Source organism: Candoia aspera, chromosome 7 (assembly GCF_035149785.1).
Source record: "Candoia aspera isolate rCanAsp1 chromosome 7, rCanAsp1.hap2, whole genome shotgun sequence".
Taxonomy (NCBI): Eukaryota; Metazoa; Chordata; class Lepidosauria; order Squamata; family Boidae; genus Candoia; species Candoia aspera.
Window position 1 is genome coordinate 48,439,035 of NC_086159.1, and position 23,703 is coordinate 48,462,737.

A 23,703-nucleotide genomic window follows, 5' to 3' on the forward strand; every position below is an offset into this window, starting at 1 on the left:
TGGTTAAGCAGGATGTGTGAACCTAGTTATTACACCTGAACATGTGTTATGTATAATTCTCTAAAACAGCTTCAATACAAATGTGAATTCCATAACTGTCAATTCCATTTTATAAAGCAATGCATTCTTTGAAAGTTGTCTAATGAAATAGTGGTGAGGCATGGGGGCAATCCAAATGTAGACAATCCTATACATATCTGCTGATAGAAATAAATATTAGTTCAGAGGGATTTAGTTCTGGGTCAATATGTGTAGAATTGTCTCAGGTTTCACTCATTCATGCTATTCTACAGTTCAAAAAAGTGTTTTTCACAACATTCATTTTCAGATCTTCAAGACAGCTGAAAATTTGGCTGTGTCCAATATTTATATTTGATTCAATGTGGTGTATCTACTATTGTATGAAATGTGTCATTTCTACAACCCATGTAGCATACTTACACCACGAAGCAATTATCAAAGATTTGGAAAAAACCAAAAAGACTAAGTAAGGCGTTGAATAGCTTTATTGAAATTTTTATAAATAAAACATGCGCATTTCAAATGTAAACCCAAGTGAACTCAAGTGCAGACAATTTTCGACCTCTGTCATGCAGGAGGATAGCTTACATTGAAAAAAAAAGCAGCTTTAAAATACCAGGATGAAACACCAGCTTTTAATATCAAAGTATAAAGCAAAGCCATGTCCACAAACCTAATTTTATCCTGGTCAAATGCAATTTTGAACTTTAAATGCTAACATAAATAAATAATTTACCAAAATGTGCACTCACAGAGTGAACTTTATTTACAATACACAATTTATAACCTATTGTATTTGCTTAGTTCAAGTGAAGATCATACTTTTTGCTTTAACAATGGTGGGACCTTAGGTAGTAGATATGTGAAGTGTGCCTCCACACTTAGAGAGTTCCTATCAAAGGCAGTATTGTATATGAATCAACAATACTTTTCTTCAACTATCAAAGGGAAAGCGGCAAACAAAAATGTTTCAAACGGTCACACTTATTTTTGGCATCCCATACTCCTTCAACACAATTAATTAAAACCCAATTCAAGGTATGTATACTTTATCTACTTACTGTACAGGTTCTGACTCTTGAACATGCAAATGCCAATTCTTCTATATTAAGTAAAGTTACCTTTTGAGATAAGATGTAAGGCTATGGTGAATCCACCAAGAACGCACATGAAAAAGTAGCAGACCTACCTTTGAACCAGTTGCCCATTAACAAATTTGAAGGCAAGTTATATGGAAAAGTCATCTAAGCTTGATGCACAGTCATTACTATGAATACGGTATACTATTAAAAATCGGAACCTATTACACTGTATGTAGTTTGTAAACTGTCAAACTACTAAAAATGGGGAGGAGGAGAGGGACTTACAGCACAATTAAAATTTTTGGACTGACACCAGATTAAAGTTACGCACATCTTATAAACAAGGTAACAGGAGTTATGTTTACAAAGTAGATCCAACAAGCAATGAGGGATACTTACATTTAATTGAAAAATTCAATTCCTTAATGCAGCATGAAATCCAGAACCTGTTCCACAGCAGCAGTAAGATGAACATAATATTCTGGAAGATTACTTTTACCACAAAAGGTTAAAACACCTTTTCCAAGTCATTTTATCATGATTAAGTTTCTTTTTAATCAACATCTGAGGGAGACACTTGAAAATCTGACATTCCAAGAATACTGCTGCATTGAGTTGAACATACTAGTCAATTTTTTTGTTACGGGTCTAAGGACATACCCATTGAAAAATAGGGGCTCTGCAGTAATATTCTTGGGGTATTCATCGAGACAAAAAATAAATCCACAAATTGTCAATATTAACTTGCATCCAAAACAAAGAAACTGTAATTCATCCAGATTGCAGCAGAAATTGTAAAGGGGTTTATTTGTGATTTCCTATATAGCTTGTGAATACAAGATTGCAAAGATATTAGAGACAAATTCTGATAATGTTTTCATTGTGTTTCACTTCAGGTACTGCACAAGTTAAAATGTAACAAGGATTTACATTCTGTCATCTGAAATTTCCCATCTCAGATTTTATTTTAATTTGGTGGATAATTTCAACTTTTTAATAGAGAGCTCCCATCAGGAAGTTCTTCTCTGTATGGCTTCTAGTTCTTCGATTAATTAGTGTGCATACAATTTTCATTCTCTATATCATTGTCATTTTCATTACTGTCTTCATCACTCTCTAATGGAATGCCTGTAGCAGCAGAAGCACCTTGTTTGGTTTCCCGATCAAGAGGGAAAAAACCAGTTCCACTGATTGTGTCCTGTCTCTGATAGAAGAGCACGTAGGCTGCTTTGGACTGCAAAATAAAAATAAAAAATATTAATTACCAAAGTCAAACTCTCCATTTTAATTACTTCAAAGCTTCAATTTTATTGTAGTAAAATACTTTATTCAAATAAAGGGCAAAACACAATTCATTCTATTATTTTCATACAGAAATAACTAGATACTGCCTTTGACACAAATAGTTATTATAATGATACTGCAATTAATTTATTGGGCTTTAGTAATGGTCAGATGTTTGCATGCAGATTTACATGCAGAGGTACCCCTTCACAAGGGATAAATGAAAACTGACCATGGGAGAGAGGAATAAAGACATTTATGGGGAAGTACATCAGGAAGAAAGGATTAAGATGAGGTTTACTTGTCTGTTCAGCTACCTGAGTTTAACATTTTCTGTTAAAACAAACAGCAGTCCTTATAAAGATTGCACTTATTTCTGCTCATACCAATATTTGGGCAATTTTTATATGACTGCCAGTGAATTTAATCAGTGTACAAAGCAATTCTGTTCCACTCTTATTTTCTTTATCTTAAATAAATATTCTACCAAATCAATCACAATTTGATCCCACAGAACTTCAACACTTAAGCAGGGCAGGGAGATGAAATTATTAAACTAACTTGAAGCAATGAATCTAGATGAGATCCTCTTCAACAATAATCTTAAATACACTAGCACTATACAGTATATTGTTCACTGAAGGAAGGAGGAGACAAAAGAATCTTATTTGGGCACAAGCTAAAAGCAATGGAAAAACTATCTTCTTTTCTCCTACCATTGCCAATAAATTTTCAAAATAATACTTGGGGAACATCAAGTTATAGCAAAGGATGATTTTTACAGATTTGTTTTAACAAAAGGCTAGGTATGGTGGACCTGCCAGAGAAGCACCTAAAAGGCAGAACATTTTGGAATACCTTACCTGCAGTGTTATCGCTCCTTCCCATCAATAACAGAAAAATAATTATTCTCATATCTACTGTTATTCTGGGACCTCACTTCCAGGAATGAACTGAACCATTCAAGGTCAGTTTACAAATTTATTGCTAACATTTCACCTATCTAAAACCGTCTATCCACTAGCCTAAGAGTTGGAATCTGTATGCTGCATTGCTTTCTGGAATACCTCCTAAGTCCACACAATGATATTGGATGGAAAAAAATTATCAATTAAGGCCCCAGAGTACTTTCAGTGATGTGCACAGGATAAAAGCAAGAATATTCTGGTTTTCTGGCTGAAATCGTCAAGATTCACTTACAGCATTTATTAAGGGTGCTTTGGGTTTAGATTTCCAGGTTTGCTGTGTGAACCACAATACAATGCATAATGTTTTACATTATTACTATGTGTTATATAGCACAGTAAATATTACTTTTAATAGATTATGTATGCAAGTCAGTGTTGGATCTTGCTCCTGTGCAATAAGGCTATCTGGTTTCTGAAAACCAAGATACTTGCCACAATTTGTTCCTCAGATGCAGTCGACACACTACTGTCATCAAAGTAGTACCATTTCCCATCATCTTTATTTTTTGCAAAAGCGGTATCTAGAACAAGAAAAAGCGTTTTACTGAAAATGCTAATAATTAGGCCATAATAAAGATAAAGTCATACATATAAAATAAATTACTTACAATGCCCTCCTCCCATGCCTCCATAGTGATTTGACACTGCAATCAAATTATAGCGACAAGGCCCAGCATTTGGATTAATAAGGAATTCAGACATATCCAAATCACTGTTTTAAAGAAAAGATCAAACTGGATTTGTTTTCAAAAACTGGATATTAATCTTTACGCTTTTCTTCAATCAAAAGTCAGTGAAGCCATCCCTTTAAATTCTAATGCAAAGCAATAAATACACTAAAAACCTGGGAGAGTGAAGATTTTTTTAAAAAACTGTAATAATTTATCAACAGACATGGTTTGTAAAATAATTTAGGCTGTCACACTTGTCTTAAAGGGTCAAGTTAAAATCTGCTGAAGCTCACTCAGTGACAACCAGTCTCACACCATGTGTAAACATAATACTTGGATGAGAAAAGAACAAGTACATTTTCTTTGTACTTCTTGAAGAAAACAATATAAATGTACTAAATAAAACGATACTTTATTTATTTGGCTTCTAAAATGTATTTATTTCTTTATTCACTCAGCTGTTTCTATGCTGCTTTAATCAAACCTAATTCACAAGCATTTCCAGATTTTGTTCAGAAGCATTTTTCTTTCAGGTAAAATTACTACAGTTCTATCCCAAGTAAGCTGCTGTAGTTGGAATGCATGCTTCAAAATGATTTGGAAGATCTTGCACCAACCTTTCTGCTATTCATTAAATGAACTGAAAAAAGGATACTGCTGTTTTAAAGAATCTACTCATTAAAATAAATGTGACTTTTAAAGAAGTAGTATTTTTTTATGCTCACATGGAAACCTGAAAAAAAAGTTGGACTGCTTTCATGGACATCAGAGAGATGCTCCACTTGTATAAAACTCAACATTTTTCCTAATTGTTTTTGAAGCATGTGTAGTCTTAGTTGTCAATGAAGAGAGCATAAAGAATAGCTTTGAAGGACAGTGGGAAGATCTGTTACCAACACAATGATCAGACAAGCATGGCTTAAGACCATTCCAAGAAACTAACTTGAGAAAACACCCCAGAAAGGGCCCTCCCTAATTCACAAGGGGGAACGGGAGAGCATATTCAGATTTGCAAGGTTCTGTAAGAACAGCTATACTAATATAAGCAGTTTTAGACCTAATGGCATTGGCTTCTTAGTCTGATCTATCCCATAAAGCTGACATGTAACTGAAAATAAATGAAATATAATTCTGTATAGTTGTATGTAGGATCAAATTTTTGTCTGGGGGAATTACATGGAGAGTGATTACTTAATGTAGGGAAGTAAAGAAATAGAAGATTCACATTTAATTCAGGAGACAGAGTTCTAGTCCCCACTTTAGGCATGAAAGCTGGCTGGGTGACCTTGGGCCAGTCACTCTCTCAGCCGCACTCACCTCACAGGGTGGTTGTTGTGGGGAAAATAGGAGGAGGAAGGAGTATTAGGTATGTTCCCTGCCTTGAGTTATTTATAAAATAATAAAGATGGGATAAAATAATCTAAGAAAAAAATTGAGCTGCACTAATCTTGTCTATACAATAAATGAACTTGTTGTAAGTGAATTATATTTCAGAACAGCCAAAAAAATCTATTGCATTTCAATATAACACAACTGTACCCAAAGGCCTATACCTTATCTTCTTCCTCTTACTTTAGAAATTTCCTCTTATCAGATACACAGGTTCATTTTCAGGTAACATTATCCTGAAATTAGTTATATTAGCATGTATACGCATAAGAATATTAAATATTATACAGTATAATATACTGGTGTAGGTTTTCACGGCTGGCATCAATGAAGCAATGAAGCTTTCAGGCTGAATGGCCGTGGTCAGGACAAAAGAAAACTAGACCATGGCCATTCAGCCTGAAAACTCATCACTGCTTCATTATATAATATTATAAATAATTAATATATATTCATGCAAACATGGAGAATAAATATTTGTAAAAGTATACCAAAGGTATCAAAAGTAAACACAAAAGCTATCCATTACTGATACGGTTCTCACTTTATTGGGAAGTCAACCAATGTATCCAATTTATCTCTCATGTATCTGCTGTAAGAAAAGCGTTTTAGATGTACCACCAATACGGGTGGTAGTGACCACAAATCTAGTTTTTTGGTAGCTTGCTGGTGTTCTTTACAGTTTGGGCAATACCTAGAGAGAGAAAAAATCTTGTTAATGCCTTATTTTACAATTAAGTGAAGTATATGGCAAGAAAAATATGAAGATAAACTTCTGATACCATTCTCAATTTATTAAATGCCTGTTACAAATGAAAAGCCTAAATTAGAGAGACGTAACTTTTCTGTTTTTCTTGAAACTTATGGAAATATATTGTCATTCCTATTATGTAAATAGTAAACAAACTATCATTGTTCTTCAAATACAGAATGCTCTTTTTTCTGCATATTTCTAGTCTTTAAGCTTATCCATAAAATGGGTGACAATGGACTTGGCTACTGCTCTTGGATAAGAGAGGAGGCAGGGAGGGATCTGTCTGCCTAGCCTATTGAATGTGAGGTGCTTTCCACCTGCAACCCAGGTGAGAGAGGGGTGGTTGGGAGGATAGGGTGGAGAGAGGCTAGGTTGATTATGTGATGAGAAATGAAGGAACTGCCCAAGGCATAGGTGCTGAATGCTAGCCAGAAGTGCCAGGTCTTGGGTTGTGTTTATCTCAATAGCTTGGGTGGGGTATGTTGGAAAGGGTGGAATGGGTGCCTTTGGCTTGGAGGTTGGAGGGTGGGGGGGCTGGAGGATGTTGAGGGAGAAGATAGGTAGGAGTATCAAGGTGGTGATGGGTTTGGGGAAATATGGCAGGAGACGAGGTAGGCTGCTCTCAGGGAAAGCAGCCTCAGTGTTTAATACCAATGTCACATTCCAGCCCTGTACTAAGCCTCAAGGCCTGGTCTCCATAGCTTCGGAGTGCCCAGACTGCAACTGTTGCTACTGAATGCTAGGTCAGCCTGCAATAAAGGTAATCTCATCCATGACTTGATTGTGGATGAGAGAACCAACCTGGTGTGCATTACTAAAACCTGGTTGTGCAGAAGGAGAAAGGGGTTTCCCTTTCAAGAGATGTATCCTTTTAAGCAATGTTGTCTGGTGGAACATAGGAGGTGGGACTTTCCTGTAATGGCACCTGCCCTATGGAACAGTTGGACCCCTGGGATCCAGAGGCAGCTACCGTCTTGGCCTTCTGGTAGGCTGTGAAGACCTGGCTCTTCCCCCAGGCACAGCGGGGTATACTTGGTATGGGAATGCTATGGCCCCTTGGTTGTGTGGTGGTTTTAATTGTGTGGGGTTCTTGTTTATTTCTATATGTTGTTTTAGCTGTCTATGATTATAATGTATAGGTTGGGAGTCCACAGAAATTCAATAAACAAACAAACAAACAAATAAATCTGTTCTCAAAACTGAAAAAGTATGATTATTTGCATTTTTAATTACAGCTGTAATCGAAATTATTCAACCCCCATTGCAAATCAGGTTGATTGTCAAAATGTACAGACTTTCAGCTGTTTGCAATGAATAACAGATAAATTCTCCCATACCAGTGTACAGGTATACTGGCAAGGGCTCCACAGGATAAGCATATGTTGAAATGTTTTGCAATCTCCTCTCTACAAGTTACTGCAATAAACAGCCCTTTCTTTGACCTAGTTTGTTACTGCCAGTATGATGATTTCTAGTTTGGTAGAATCATAAGTCTGGGATTTCCTTACTATTTTTTCTACACCAGTTAAGAAAAGTAAGAAAAAGGGAATGAATTATATACAATACTGTGTAGTAATCACTCTTCAGTAAATATAGCTCTGGTTAAATAAGTATAGCTCTTGCAGCCTAGAAAAAAGGTGATTTTTTTTAAGATGTTGCTGACGTGTGCAATTAGTACACCCACAACGTATCTGAAACATCTTTGCTCTTTGGATCAAAACACCACACATCTCTATTCTACATTGTATACTAAGCTTAGAAAACATTGGCAAACTGTCAGAAATTCCACAGAAAAGTGGAAAATAAATTCCATAATGTGAGAAATCACTTCAGTGTAGAAGTAGGTTTTTACTCTTACCATGGATCTTCAGCACCCAACTTTTCCTTAGTTGTAAATAACTCAATGCAATCTTTTAATTTCACAAATGGCTTTTTTGGAGGTCTATATTCCACACTTTCATGTTTTTCAAAATCCTAAAGAGAAGTATTTCTTGAGTTAAAAGAACAAATGAAACAAAATTCATTTTAGTGATTTTTGTCTTACTGTAAAAAAAAGGGCTATATGTTTTCTAATATGGAAAACTATGCCAAATTGAGAAATAAGACCCCTGCTACTTTTAACATGTGTGGAATTCTTTGAAAAAGGCATTACCCACAAGTGAAAGTGTTATTTTGCCATGTTCCAGTTTCATCTGATTTGGTGTAGGGCAATTTGGGCAAGCTATGAAAAGGGTTGGAAAGGAATAGTCACTTTACACCATTTCTTCAGGAAGGGAGTTTACCATGATACCAAAGCATGCAGGTGTGTTAATTCTTTTATGTTAAATCCAACAATGATCAAGCAGACTTTCATTTGTGCCTCAGGTGATCCCCTCTACCTTGGCCCAAGCGAGAGGGAACATGAATCTGATCTGACAACAGCAACTATTTTACTTGTGGACCCTTTGATAAAACATTTCATTTTTTAAAAGGTGGCAGGAGATACTGTCCTTTCTTCCTGAATGTATCCAGTCAATTTTTACAATACAAAGAAGCAGTTTTCTTCCATGATAAGCCCACTACACATAATTTGCAAGGATGAAATGGTTAACCCTAATTTACCACTTTAAAATAAAGTGGCAAATATTCAAGTAGCGTAAATATTCAAGTAGTGTAACAACTTTTTTTCCCCTTTACTAAATATAACATACCTCAGCAGCATTTTCATCAAAGTATCTCTTCTTGAATTCAGGGTCCCAATCCAAAGCTAAGAAAGATCTTTCTAAAAGAAAAAGATAGTGCAAGACTCTAAAATTTATGAATTAATTTCAGTTAAGGAAAGATTACACTTCCAATTACTAATCATATCATATTAAAGTGCAACTTTGAACTTTGGAAAGAAAACCATGATCAGTATCTATTTAATTTCAACTTTAAATAAAATAGATATGAATTTTACTTTTCAGTGCCATGGAGATCAACTACTAGAATTTTATATTCAACCTCTGAATAGTGTGTAAATATGCCAAAAAGAGGGGTACATGAGAAGATTTTTTTTTTTCGTACACACACACATAAAACACATTTTAGCATCTCGTTTTGGTTGAAACAAAATACAGAGGGGTCTTATAGAGTGACTAAGGCAAGACTGGTGTGCCTTATCCCTCTTTCTCTACTCTCTAACCTGTGTGTTGATTTTTCCAACACCTTCCTTTCCCTATTTTCCCTACCAGTGTCTTTGGGTTTTTCCCACTTACCTCACCCCCACCTCAAATGATCTTCTTGGAATATGTATTTATGTGTTTCAGCCCAGACATGGACCACCTGTCTGTTCTATGCACAGAATGTTTTCATATCCCTAGCCAAAATAATAGCCATCTTTCCAGGGAAGTATCCAATAGACCGATTGCTTACCACATCCATGTAGAAATTGTGCATCTTACTTTAGTATATCAAACAGAATAACCTTTCTTTAACAATGGATGCTCAAGTAATTTTCAGATGCTACTCTACTTAAGGTATGACTGTCTTTCAAAACAGCTTGGAAGCAGCAAATAATTTAAAAACATGGCTACTACAGTGCTGAAACCTGGACCTTGTGCAGACATTTCACCCTTCTTTATGAACTACATTTTTGAGTTCTGGATTACACTCAACTGACTGTTTTGATTTTTAAAGCACTTCACAGCATGGGGTAAAAAAATCTTTCCCTCTGTTCTGTTATTTGAACAGAAAAGAGTAATTAGTGGAAAATGTGCCTTCTCAGTAGTACCATCGTAATTGTGGAATGCTGTCCACAGAGATTATATTGATATAATTACAGAATCAGGTAAAAAATGCAGTTATAAATAAAAATGTTAAGAAACAAGAAAAAATGCAGGTAACTGCAATGTTACTAGGAAGTTTTGAGCATGTGGAACCAGACGAAGTAGACTGGGTTTTCTATGATTTCACCTTTGCCACATCTCTGACCCATGCCCCTCCTGATTGGTTAAAGTGGCTAAGAAGGCAGGGAGGTAGATTCTGGCAATAGATAATGCTTTTCTTTAGGAACAGTCACTGCCAGCAGCTTTAAAAGAGATGCTGTTCCATCAGCTCCTCAAGAGGCCTGCCTTAGATCCACAATTTCCCTATTGTGAGGAAGGTTGTAAAGGAAGTGGTTGGTAACAACTACAGAGAAAACTAGAAGCAGCAGGCTCGAGCACACGACTGAAGCAGCACTGGTCACACCGTGGTTAACTTGTGGTGGGACTTGGATAGTGGGACTGCAACCACCCATTTCCTTCTGAACCACTCAGCAACTTTTAATATCATCAACCACAGTATTCTTTCAGGCTGTCTTTGAGAAGCCACTGATTTTCCTCCTCCCTGAGTGGGTGGGTTCAATTGGTGGCTAGTGCAGGGAAGAAGTCTGGCCCACAGATGCTCCATTATGGTGTACCCCATCCTGTTTGACACCTATATGAAGCCACTGGGAAAAGTCATCCAGTGGCTCAGGGTGAGGTATCATCAATATGCATATGATAGTTATTTGCATTTCTCCACCCTGGGACAAATGGAGGATAAGGTACAAATACTGATCCAATGTCTGGATGCTGCAAGGGATTAGATGTGGGGAAATAGGCTCACACTCAGCCCAACCTAGATGGAATGGATATTAAGAAATCTTCTGAATCTGGGATAATACCATATTTGGCTCTTAACAGAGTATGTTACTCTGTGGACGAATTTAATTTGGGATTTTCCTGGATTTACAGAAATGGCTGTGGCCACCAGGGTCTTTGCCAAGTTGCAGCTGTAATCTTACCAAGAACAGGGTAAAATAGTCATTCATGCCTTTGTCATCTTCCACTGGGGTTACTATGATTTGTTTTGCACAGAGCTTACCTTGAATACTACCCAGAAACTTTAGCTGGTGCAAAATGCAGCAGCTTCTCTCCTTACAAGTCATTTTTGCTACCACCATGCAAAACCTCTGTTGTGGGGCTACTTTGTGCTGCAAAGGCTACTTCTGAGTTTAATTCATGCCCAATCTGAGTGAAAAGAGAAGGTGTGCTAAAGGTTCCACCTTTAGAGGGAAAGGACCTGAAAGCAAGCTTTTTCTGTGGGGACTCCCCTTTTCAGGAACAGCTTGCCCCTTGAGGGGACAGTGTCTCTGACTCCCAGGGCCTTCTAGAAATGTTATAAAAACTTGACTGTCCTGGAAGGCCTAATTGTGAAGATTTGCTGACTCCAGCAGTGGATCTATCAATAAAATATAATGTAACTTTATGTTTTCTTGTACTTTGTATGTATTTTATAGTTTGCGGTATCTTTGTTGCCATTTGTCTTTGTACGATGCTTGAAGTCTTTCAGGGCCACTGAGGTGGTTTGTAAATTTCACTGAGTAAAATAAAAATAAAAATAAAAAACATAAATAAATGAGCAATACAGAAAATGTGACAACTATTCAGACACCCTCAAATGAATAAGAATGGCGGGGCTTCCAGTGGGAATGGTGGTTTGAACAGAGACTCTTTGCGATTTAGCTTCGCAAGTAGACCAGGCAGCACAGCGTTTTTAGGACTCGGGCAAGATTTCCTGGAGCCCAGAAGTGTTCCCTGGATAAAGGAGAACCTTAGGAATTACCCTGTGTCCTCCGGGCAGCTGGTCATAGCCAGAAGATCGTAAATGGAGTTTATAAATTGAGCGGTGAGTGATCAGCTAGGAGGTGGGATTGTCATCCTTTCCCAAGCCGTGCTGCAGCTGTTTAAACGGACTTTAAAACTGACCACCCCATTTCTTAATGCACCAATTTGTTTGCCTTTTCTTCATTTAAAAGAGCTTTTTCCAACACAGAGATGAGATTTCTCTTGGTAACTTTTACATTATTTTTGAAACTTAACTGTTGAGTATTTGAACTTGGTTTTGTACTTTACGTTTTGGGCAAAAAGAACCGAAAGTTGAACTGTGGATTTATTTTATAGAAGCAAAGGACTATACATTTTTTTGATTTAATTGGCAGTATTTTTATTGTTTCCTTTTGGGATTTAACAAATCTGTCCTGTTGGAATCGGAACTTTCATGGCTATCATGAGAAAGTGAGTGTTGTTGATTTTTTTCTTAACAAGTTAAATGGATACTTTCCGTAAACACCTCTAGTGGCAAGACTTTTGTTTTTGAACGATCTTAGTTTCTAGTATTCTTACACTGACTTTAAGATTTGGTTGTATTAGCTAATGGCTTCTAGGAGACCACCTTGTTGTGGTTCTGATAATGTGGAGATGATGAGAAATATGATTGATGAAAATACTAATACCTTTAAAGAATATTTTGATGCCTTTGAGAAGAAAATGGAAAATAGATACTCTGACTTTGAGAAAAAGATGGAAATCAAATATGGAGACTTGGAGAAAACGATGGAAAGTAAATATTCTGACTTTGAGAAAAAGATTGAACATCCAATGGAAAAAACTGCTGGAGAGGTGAAACAAGTAATGGATCGAGTGGAGGTATTAGAAACCAAGATGTATAATACTGAGCAAGAGAGAGAAAAAGAACTTGATAAAATGGCTCTATTAGAACTTAGGGACATGGATTTTGGTATGAGACTGAGAGGAGTTCCTGAGGTGAAAGGGGAAAATATTGTTAAAAAAATCCTAGAGGCTTTGGCAAAATTATTGGATTGGGAAGAAGATAGAATGGAGAAGGAATTAGATAAAGTTTTTTGCATCAACTCAAGATATGCAGCGGTAAATAATAAACCAAGAGATGGTTTGATCCATTTTACTAGAAGGAAAATAAGAGACCAGGTTTTGCAAATGCACTTTGAATCAAGATTAAATATTGAAAAGCTAAGAAATTCTGGAATCAAGTATGTATTATTATTCAAAAGATTCTTAAAGTGGACTTACAATTGAAACCGGAGCTGTTTCTCTTGGGTTTGATGGACCAACAGCTTGAGAAGCAACATGGAACTCTGTGCTTATATATGATAACAGCAGCAAGAATCTTATATGCTCAAAGATGGAAAAAGCCACAAATTCCCTCAATGGAGGATCGGATGATTAAGTTAATGAAACTGGTGCAAATGGCTAAACTGACAGCATTGATAAGAGAAAAACTGTAACTGGATTTGTTTTTGTTTGGAAGCTGCTTTTGGACTATTTGCTTGTAATGGAAAAAAATGAAGTTCTGATTTTGGGTTTTGATGATTAAATGGTTTGTTTTTAGAGAAATAATGTTACTAAATGTTTAATTAATAGCAAGGTATTAACTTTTATATGCTTTTATATCTGTGTTGGAGAAGGTCGGAAGTCACCTGTCTTTTATGTTTTTCTGTCTATTCTTGCACTGTTTTAGTTTTTCTTGTTTTTTTTTTAGACTTGTGTTCTATCTGTTCTATATTCTGTACTTTGTGTTTTAATTATATATTCTGAAAAATTAATAAAGCTTTATAAAAAAATAAATGAATAAGAACAATGATTGGTGAATAGAGAATGATTTGTTCTGATCACATGGTTTAAGCAAAAGTCTATTTCATACCTACAACTGGCAAAGGAATGGATATACATCTGTCGATGAGGATAACATGCATACAAGGGAACAATTACTGCAAAAAACAAGGATGAAAGATATTGTACAATGTGTATACAGAAAAAAATAGATGTGAAGAACGTAATCAGAGAGAGCAAGGAAAGTTTACGATTAAAAGAGGCAGAAAAAAATGCAGAAGAATTTTGGTGGAAATAAAAAATTGTTTTGGATATAGTTGAAAAGACTTAAATAAGAAGCCAATAGTAGAATAAATAATGTTTAAAAAATATGAAATGATTTGGGATGAATCTGAAATGAGAGCAGGCTGGAAGGAGTATTTTAGAGATCTGAATGGGAATGATAGTGATATGATGAAGTGTGGAATTGTAACTTATCTACAAGTGTTAGAGTCCAAGAAAAAATTGGTAAGGAAGTCATAAAAGCTGTGAGAACATTTAAAAATGGTAAGGCTACAGGTATATATGGTGTATGTGGAAAAATATTAAAACATGGATGTGGTTTGTTTAAGGAGTGGTTGATCAACTTGTTTAATGCGCATTTGAATGCTCTGCCATTTGGAAGAATGCCATTATTGTTCCTCTATAAAAGTGAACGATAGCACGAATGAATACAAAAACTACAGGGATTTGTTCGTTAAATGTGTCTGGCAAGGTGTAGGGGGAAATTCTGATTGAAAGGGTACAAGAGGTGACAATGAGTAAACTTTGGGAAGTACATTGTGGTTTTATGTTGGGGGTATATAGTAGGACAGTGTGAAATGTAGGATTCTGTCTGATAGTTTTAAAAAATATATGTTCTATTTATTATTTTCATTGTATACCTCCTTGTGAGGATTTGCCCTAAAAAATAAACATCATTTATTCACTGACTTCATAATAATTGTAACATTTATAAAATCCAGTAAAATCCGATTTGTTCCAGTATAAAACTTACCATCTAGTCTAAGTTGCCTGTCATCAAATCGTATATGCCTGGTATCATCTTTGACATAATTGATGTCTGCATTGCCTAAGCTGTTGAACTGGAATGTGAACAATCGTTTTTTGTGCCCTATAAGTTGATCCTTGCAGGAATCCTCTGTGCATAATCCATTTTCAGAATCATTATCACCTCCAACAGAATCTTCTGACTGACTGTTTTCATTTTCAGAAGGCAGTTCCTGATCTTGGCTGGATTCATCGTCTTGTTCATCAGTTTCCATCTCACCTGTGATGGAAGACATAATGATAGCGAATATCTTGACTTTAGGATATGTGGACTCTAAAATCAAGGCATAAAGAGTTATAGTATGACTCTCTTTTGAAACAGAAATTTAAAAATTGCTTTTGTTAGAAACTGAAACATGCACAGCACTAGATTACCAGAAATGGACATAAACTATTCGCACTGAGAAACCAAGGCAGGTAAAGTTTGCCTGGATTACCTTAGGTTTGGATGATTTATTGAGCTAAATGAATGTTATTAGCAACAATAGACAACAAGCAATAATGGGGATTCTAACCAACTAAGACATTTCTTTAAATATTATAGGACTGAGGATATGAGAACCGCTGGCTGTTGGGAAGAAATATAGGGTCTAAGAACTCTCAAATCTTTCTGAACAATAAAGAAGGGAAAGATTCCACACTAAACAACTTTCAGCAATTTCCAGTTTATACTACTATTTAGGCAAACTACGAAGGACTATAAAAAGAAAGTGTAGCTCTTGATTCTTTAAAATTCTATTTAATTTTTCTGCTAGGACTGTACATAGATTTCATTAAGTATTGCCCATATTATTTCAAGCCCAATAATGGTGACTAGAGTTGTACAGTATGTTCATGGAATGAAAAAATACACACGAACCTAACACTTCATTTCCTCAGGTGAAAGAGCACAGCTATTACAATGCCACTTTCTTTCACAATTTCTCTATATAGAATACATTTATTTTAAAAGAGAACAAAGCACTCTCAGTACACACTGTGAACTGTGAATTATAATATATATGAAATAAGATCTGGATGTATAACAAGAAAAAAGTCCCTTATGTTTGCAATTGTACTTTTCAGCTTCACAAGTATTAGAGAACCATGTTTTGCTACATTTATGATGTTAAAGATAACCTATATACTGAAAGGCAATGGACAAAGCAAAGCAAGTTTTAAAAGAAGACAAGACAGTTTAACATTTAAACAGCTGTGTTTAATTCAAGCCTTACTTGGAGATCCTTCCTCATGAATTCCGTTTGGGCCATTACCATTGATACTATTGTCCTTGCAGCACTGGAGAGATGCTTCAGTGTCTTCTGTTTCAGCAGAGGTTTTCACATATCGACTGAAATGCACCAATCGATCATTATACCAACCTTCTTGTTATGATACTTTTTTCTACTATTTCATATATTTATATAATACAATGAAGTTAACCATACAAATGTATGGAAATAGAGTAGTGCTAAATTTTTACTTTGCAGTTGTGCTACATAAGGAAAGATTACTTGATCATAAACTGCTATAAGTCATCTTGGAAATATCACGATCTTTACAGGTAGCTGAGAAAGATATAAAATTTATTTTAAATATCTAGAAGAAGTCCTTGTATGATCTTCAAACTATCCTTGAAGATTACTAATTGAATAATTCAATATCCTTAAGGAACAGGATTACTGAGGAGTATAGCATTAGTCTGCAACATCATGCAGACATTGCTGATGCTTCTTTTTATGATTAACTATGGAATCAGAGAGGGCATGTTACAGAATGCAGAATGCAGCTGCGTGAGGCTATTTTTGGTGACCCTAGAAGGATGCATGTAACACCGCTACTATGCAAGCTCCATTGGTTACCAGCCTGCTTCTGGGTCCAATTCAAGGTGTTGGTTTTCACCTTTAAAGCCCTACATGGCATGAGGCCAGGTTATCTGAGGGACTGCCTCTTCCCCATTACATCAACCTGTCCCACCCAATCATGCAGAGAGGGCATGTTGCAGACCCCATCTGTAAGAGAATTCCATCTGCGGGGTCCAGGAAACGGGCCTTCTCTGCAGTGGCTCCTGCCCTCTGGAACATCCTTCCCCCAGAGATAGTGCAGATTCCATCCCTGGTGGCTTTCTGAAAACAACTAAAGACCTGGTTCTGCCATCTTGCCTGGGGGGGAGGGAGGTAATCACTCCTGGAGATGGCTGGTGCCCTAAAATGGTCCTTTAGATATACACGAGCAGTATATCTACTATCTATATTTATATCTACTATTGTCATCTGGATTTTATATTATATTTATGTCTTATACTATATTGTTATATTGTATTAGATATGTATTTATGTTTATGGTATTTAATGTTTTTATTGTTTTTGTAAACCGCCCAGAGTCCCTTCTTCGGGGGGAGATGGGCGGTGGCAAAATTTAATGAATAATAAAAATAATAAATAATAAAAAACCCTTTTACCCTCTGCTTGAAGATCTACATTTGTGATGTCCAAATATTCCCAATACAACTTAAGATGTACTGTAGCATTTCTCTTGTACACTTACCACATTCTCAATAGCAGAAGGTTATACAGTTTATCTTCAGTGTTATTTCTAGGCACTGCTATAAGGAAAGGTTGTCCAAAATGTGTTGAACCACTATGATGGCTGTAACCACTATGACGAAACTTTTCCCTTAAACAAACTGGAATTACAACTTGCTCTGTATCTTCAGTTCTATTGATGGCAATTTCAAATCTAAAGCAGCAAAAACAAAACAAAACAAAACAAAAAACCCACAAAATACTCATGTTAAACCAGGCCATATCTTTATATAATTCTATTAATTCACATACAATTTATGACAAAATAATATTCTGTTGACTATGCTTATTTTGTACTTACACATAAATGTCATCACGTTCCATAATACTGGTTAGATTTTCATCCATTGCAAATATTCTATGAAACCTATGATTATATATATCAGTAACGATCATCTAAAACAGAAACACAATTTATTTCATGTTTGTTTAGATGTACAGATAATATTTAGTTTGATGTACAATTACCTATGAAATATCATACCTTATCTGCAGCAACACCTGACAAAGTTGATAATGCGATGCACAGATCCTGTATATTCCCAATTTTTGGTACTACTACTTTGTACTAGAAAATAAAATACAACATGGTCATTCTTAAGAAACAAACAAGATAACTGGATATACTGTAATTTCCAAGTTTTAATATTGAAGTGACATAAAAATATTCTATGTGAAAGAAGAGAGCTTTTGAAAAGAAATATTTATTTATTTATTTATTATTCAAATTTCTATTACCATCCATCTCCCCCCAAAGAGGGGGACTCTTTGAGGGGAGATGGGTGGTAACACTAAATATAGTTTAGTGGGTTGATTTCCGAGTGGAGCGGTTAATGTACAGTATATGGATCAAACTCCCTAGTCCATCATTAAAGAGAAGGAAGTTTTAATTGTGGAAGTAGTATAATTGGAATATTTTGGTGGTGGAAAGGGAATCTGTTAATTAACAAAAGGTGATAAAACCCAATTTCCTACCATGGAAAATGTATAGCCTCTTGCCCTTGGAGCAATCAAACTAACGTCCCACTTTGTATCTGAGTCTCAAAGCCATCATCTTCTAAATCGCACTGCTGTTTTTCAGGCTGTATTAAAGCATTATCATATTTCTTCATTATGATTCTGATTTATAATTAATCCCTATCATCTATTAGCTAACCTAGCAAATCTCACCAATACTGTATTTTAAACTGTATTTGTGCATTCAGTTTTATCTGTTAATGTTTGCTGCACCTTAGGAAATTATTTTCCAAACAAATCAATTTAATGAAATAAACAGATCTGAATAAATGAAGAAAAACATTGCATTGAATTTTCACTATTCTGATTGCCTACTTAATATACAACAGGATTTTCTGGCCTATACTGTAAACTGCATTTTGCAGGAAGGCTACTTTTTCAATTATAGGATGACAACAGGAGTGCAAGACTCTACCCTTCTTTGGCATAACTTGTCATGCTGATGCTATCTTTCTATTGCCCTAGAACTGCTGATCGTTAATATTAAAAAGATTAATATTACTATTGCCTTGGTATAAACATTATCCTGTAACAAATGGCTTCAAAATTTGCCTCTCACAGAATCTCTGTACAGCACTGAGTGAGTTCCAATGCACTACAGATTGAGAATAATAATGATATATTTTATTTCATTTTGGAGAATGCACAAACTTGACTGCAAGCTTTTGATTTGTAGTAATGTCTAAACTGGGACAAAATGGTTGGTCTCTCCACTTCACTCATTGTTAAAGGAGGCCTTGCAAACATATTCTGCCAGTTGTCTTAGAAGTACAACTTCATTTTAAAATACAAAGAGCCTTGAAAATGGCAGCTTGAGTGTGCTGTTCCTTAACCTCAAGCACCAGTCCTAATAATACAGCTGTCCAGCCAAACAGAATTTTTCAACAGAAAAAATAAAATGAGAATGTTTGAGACAGATACGCTTGCTTAAGAGTTATGATCAAAAGACGCAAAGATCAGGACCTTTAACTAATAACTCTGTCTAACCCAGAAGCCCTACCTTGGTTCTTTTTTCTTCCCATCATATATGTAAAATATCTGATTCTTTGCTCAGCTTTTTGCTCAGTTTTTCGGTTATAATTGCCACCAAATAACTGATTAAGACTATGGATAGAACTATGCCCCAAAAGCAAAGATAAATACTGGGGGAAAGTTTTCAAGGCCAATTTTCTGCAATCTGAGATGAGAGAGAGATGATTTCTTAACAGAGAACACAGAACTATGCAACATGGTTGTTGTATACAAATATGATTAAATTATGGGGGAAATGGAAGTGAAAATTATATTTCTAAACCATATTATTTAATCTTCTCAATCATTTCATCTTTTCAATCATGATGAAGAATCAAAAAATGATTTATATTATACATTTTTATTGTCTTATAATAGCTCTAGTATCCATAACAAATTATTGTCTTATTGCATTGTATCTCTGTAGTAATCTTAACAGAGAAGGTTATTATGATTCAAGGGAAGAATAGTTTCCATCTTTATAATGATACTATAAGTTACACACAGGTGTAAGTTACACACAGTTAAGAAAAAAGACTACAGCATCAAATTTTAACTGTGGCCTTAAAATTAGTAAAATAAACAAAACTTCATTTCAGTTAACATATTAAAGCATCTACTGCTGTAATACTTGGCATATATTTCTCACCTGCATGGGTTTGGCAAGGGGATCCATTCTAACTAAATAAACTTCCAAACTGCGTTCTTTTTTCATAGGTAGTGGGAGAGTTAGGTAACAAAAGGGATCAAATGTTACAGAGATCTTGGCACATTCTGGACAAACTAAGGTTGATTTAAAAAGTCCATGAAATATATCTACAATGATGGAATCATTTCTTTTCAAATGGTTCTCCCAAGCTTCTTCCGCAACCACCTAAATCAAAGCAAAGTTAAAATAGTAAAAGTTTTATGAAGCATTAAATACATAAATGCAAATATATTAACAGATCACGTGCATACCTATATGTACCAGGCCATATAGAACATAATAGTGTTATCCAGCAGATTACAATAGGAAAAAGTGACTGAGTAACTTTGGGGAAAGATAAACATTTAGTACCTATATATTTTCTCCTTCTCTTTATAATATATCCATTATGAATGCCAGGTTATCTCAAATAAAATTGAGGATCATTTCTGGGAATTTTAATTTAAGACTTTATTTTTTTTTCTGACTCCATTGGGCATGGGAGAGTGACACTGATTTTCTTTCTTTCTTTCTTTCCTTTCTTTTTGAGGGGAGTGTTAGGGGGATTGTGGGCTTTTAGTTAAAACATGTGTGTTATTTTGTTTCTCCTTATGATAGAAAACCAACCTTCCCCCCCAAAAATGCCTCACCAAATTTTGAGAATGCAACTCACAGACATTTTGGGGTTGGAGCAGCATGAGGTTTGGGGACCAGAGGTTGTCCACCTTGCCTTAAGAGATGTTGTCTGGGAAGGCTGGCAAGGCTTTCTCAGTTTTACAGAATGTTGGTTAGCAGCCAGCCTCTGAAGAATGAGAGGTTTTAAGAAAAAATTGCTTTCATATGAATATTCCAGTAAAAGAAGGTTATATAAAAAGAAGCCTAATGCAAAATATATTGTTACAGAATAACACCACTATACTGTGTTTTATCTGTTATTTATTTAGTACTTATTTATTAAACAAATTTATAAGGCCGCCCAACTCACACACAGTGACTCTGGGCGGCTTACAGAATATCCTGTTGCATAACAGTTTTCCAACTGACCCAGCAGAATTGGTACCATGACTCTGGTAACTCATCAGGAACAGAATTTTACGGCATCATATAATTGGTATCAAGTATCCTAATTAGAGAAAATGATCTAGGTATGGGGGAACCGGTAGTATCTGTACTGGCACAGGAAAATATTCCTTGATGACTTTTAACCTTCCAGCTATCACTGCAGTGGTGGTTCACTGAAAATGCAACTCTATCCCCCAGAGCTAATTAACCTGCATGGATCTATTACTCAGGGTTAGCAGGTGATCCTTCTAAGAACCTGAGTCACCAAATCTAATGAACAGATGATTGCCATGATTGCTGTCAGATGACCTCAGCCACTGTAGCAGCACATCAGTTCTCTGTACACTAAAGAGCCAAAGATGACAATAATACAAATTGCAGAAGACCATAATAAATATGATCAAATATGCCTAAAATATATATCTTTGATCCTATTCTGAACATTGATGGCAGCAACATTAATCTTATTTAGACACAGGATAAAAATAGCAATAAGCACTTGTAAAATCACAATACAAAATAAGGAACCTCTAGGCTAAAAGACCCATGTCATATAATAGAATCAACAGCTTTACATTCAAATTAGAATTTTTTAAAATGCTTCACCGAGTGAAAAAGCATGTTTAGTGCTTTCAAAAAAAACATTATTTCAAATGTAATTCTGGTGAAAGTTGATTCCAAGTGAGAAAAGGCTCTCAACTATTATGTGGCTATTCTAATATACAGAAGGACCAACTGACCAAGGCCAGGAAATAGAATAAAAAGCAAGATCCTCACTATCACCACAGCATCTGTGAAATGCCATTCTTAGATGGTTAAAGATTCCCTGAATACAGGATCCGAACGCAGCCATAGACATCTCCCCAATCCCCATAAAGCATTTTCGTCAGATGCGTGATTTTATTTTTAAATGGAAAAAATTGTTAGCTTCCATTTATCAGTCATCATTACTCCACTGAGGATTTCTTAGAACATAAAAACAATGGGCAGCTACAGAGAAATGCTTGGTTCTGAAGCACTTCTAGCAACCTATGAAGAAAAAGGACAGATCTTATTGCTACTGTATGATGATAAAGTAGTCTGTGGGTAGTAGTGCGGCAAACTGGGATCGCTTAATGATGGGAGAGGAGAGCAGGACTGGGAAGAGAAGTAGACTTGAGGGGAATCGGGTGGGCAAAACTAGCAGTGAAAGCTAAGGAGGTATATAGAGTGATCCCAAAAGGGAAGGGGGAAAAGTGGAGAAGGGAGCTCTGTATTTTATGCTGGATTTGTGAAAGAAAAAAGCAGCTAGAGTGGGAGAATTTCACATGATGACAGGAATGAATACATGACAGGACAGGAATGAATGTGTGATGAGAGAGAATCTAGCATGTTCAAAGGATTGTGGGACTCTTTGTGTGAAATAGGTATTAGGCTACTTTTAATTACATAAACTGTCCTGCTCCTGTCTTTCTCCAGGCTGGCAGGTACTATTTATTTATTTTTAAATGAAATATTTAAATAATCTATGCCTTATTTCAAAGCCAAGTTTTCTCATAGCAACCTTATTAATAACAAAGTGATAGCAAGTACCTTATTAATAATAAAGTACTAGCAAGTACCTTAATAATAAAGATCTAGCATTAACATGGGCCAGTCCCACTCTTGCAACTTCCCTCTAACAGTTTCAAGGTCGGAATTCAGCACACAGAGCAGGAACTTCTTTTTGGTCAAAAATATGAGTGGGCTTTCTTCAGATCAGAAAGCTGAGGTCCCTGCACATCAGGCATAAGAGGGACATATCATCACACTATGCTTTTCACCTGCACTCAATTTAGTGGGCAGCTGTGGTTTTTATCATCTAGCTCTGCTACTTTTCTCCCATGTGTCTTGTAGAACAAAACAATATCCAACATATGAGGTTTGAATTCCCTCTTGGATAATAGATGGATAATATATCTAGGAATGTGCAAGGTATTACATAAATTATGTAAATTGATTAACATTATGTGTAATCAAGTCGGTGTTGACTTCTAGCAACCACATAGACAGACCCTCTCTAGGACGATCTGTATCCAAATGTACTTTCAGACTTGCAAGATTCTGTTAATGTAACCTTACAATAAAGTAGAATTAATTCATCTGCACATGTTTCCTGTCTGGACTACCTCACAAGGCTGTTATCAGCCTTGCAAATCTGAAAGTACATTTCTCCTTTGTTGGCTTTACAGCCCAAGAAACTAGTGAGGGTCCCTGGTGAGATGTTTGCCATGTCCACATTCCTTCTGTGGGCTAAGCTGCCTCTTATCTGATCGTTCTCCTCGCTGTGGCTCTTCTGTCCCCCAAGATCATTCCTACATACCTTTACAGTGCCTTAAGTGTGGACTGAATTGTCCAGATTATGCAATTTGTCCAAATTATGTAGACACATTTTTGTATTTACAAAATTTGTCCAAATCATGTAGACACACTACATAAAAAAGCACATTACCTTATCTGGTCTTCCATCAGCATCTTTTAACTGAATATAAGGCTTTTTTCTAATACGATTCAAATCCTCATGCAGACCATCTAGAAGAAATGCCAACAATTCTTGGCAGTCTTGTTGCTGATATCCTGAAAACTGGGGTGCAAATCGTCCTACCTGTGTCTAGAGAATTGAAGTGAAGTCATTTGACATAATGCAAAGGAATTTTGTTGGATCAAGGAAAA

At 35.8% G+C, this 23,703-nt stretch overlaps 1 protein-coding gene across 8 annotated transcripts in view; it reads right to left on the minus strand.

Moving 5' to 3' along the window:
* Nucleotides 1-488: 488 nt before the first annotated feature.
* The window catches only part of USP15 (ubiquitin specific peptidase 15), a 59,079-nt gene continuing 35,864 nt past the window's right edge, over nt 489-23,703 (minus strand). For 4 of the 8 annotated variants that reach the window (XM_063309273.1, XM_063309274.1, XM_063309276.1 and 1 more), the window contains 12 exons: nt 23,483-23,641; nt 19,912-20,136; nt 17,719-17,802; nt 17,536-17,630; nt 17,197-17,388; nt 15,885-16,000; nt 14,618-14,890; nt 8,860-8,930; nt 8,028-8,143; nt 5,960-6,109; nt 3,964-4,067; nt 489-3,876 (listed from right to left, as the gene is read on the minus strand). In XM_063309273.1, the coding sequence (XP_063165343.1) occupies nt 3,725-3,876; nt 3,964-4,067; nt 5,960-6,109; nt 8,028-8,143; nt 8,860-8,930; nt 14,618-14,890; nt 15,885-16,000; nt 17,197-17,388; nt 17,536-17,630; nt 17,719-17,802; nt 19,912-20,136; nt 23,483-23,641 (1,737 nt within the window). In that variant the 3' untranslated portion in view covers nt 489-3,724. Of the gene's footprint in view, nt 3,877-3,963; nt 4,068-5,959; nt 6,110-8,027; nt 8,144-8,859; nt 8,931-14,617; nt 14,891-15,884; nt 16,001-17,196; nt 17,389-17,535; nt 17,631-17,718; nt 17,803-19,251; nt 19,429-19,911; nt 20,137-23,482; nt 23,642-23,703 lie in introns of those variants that run through there. The other 4 variants (XM_063309280.1, XM_063309281.1, XM_063309275.1 and 1 more) reach the window with 3 other exon arrangements.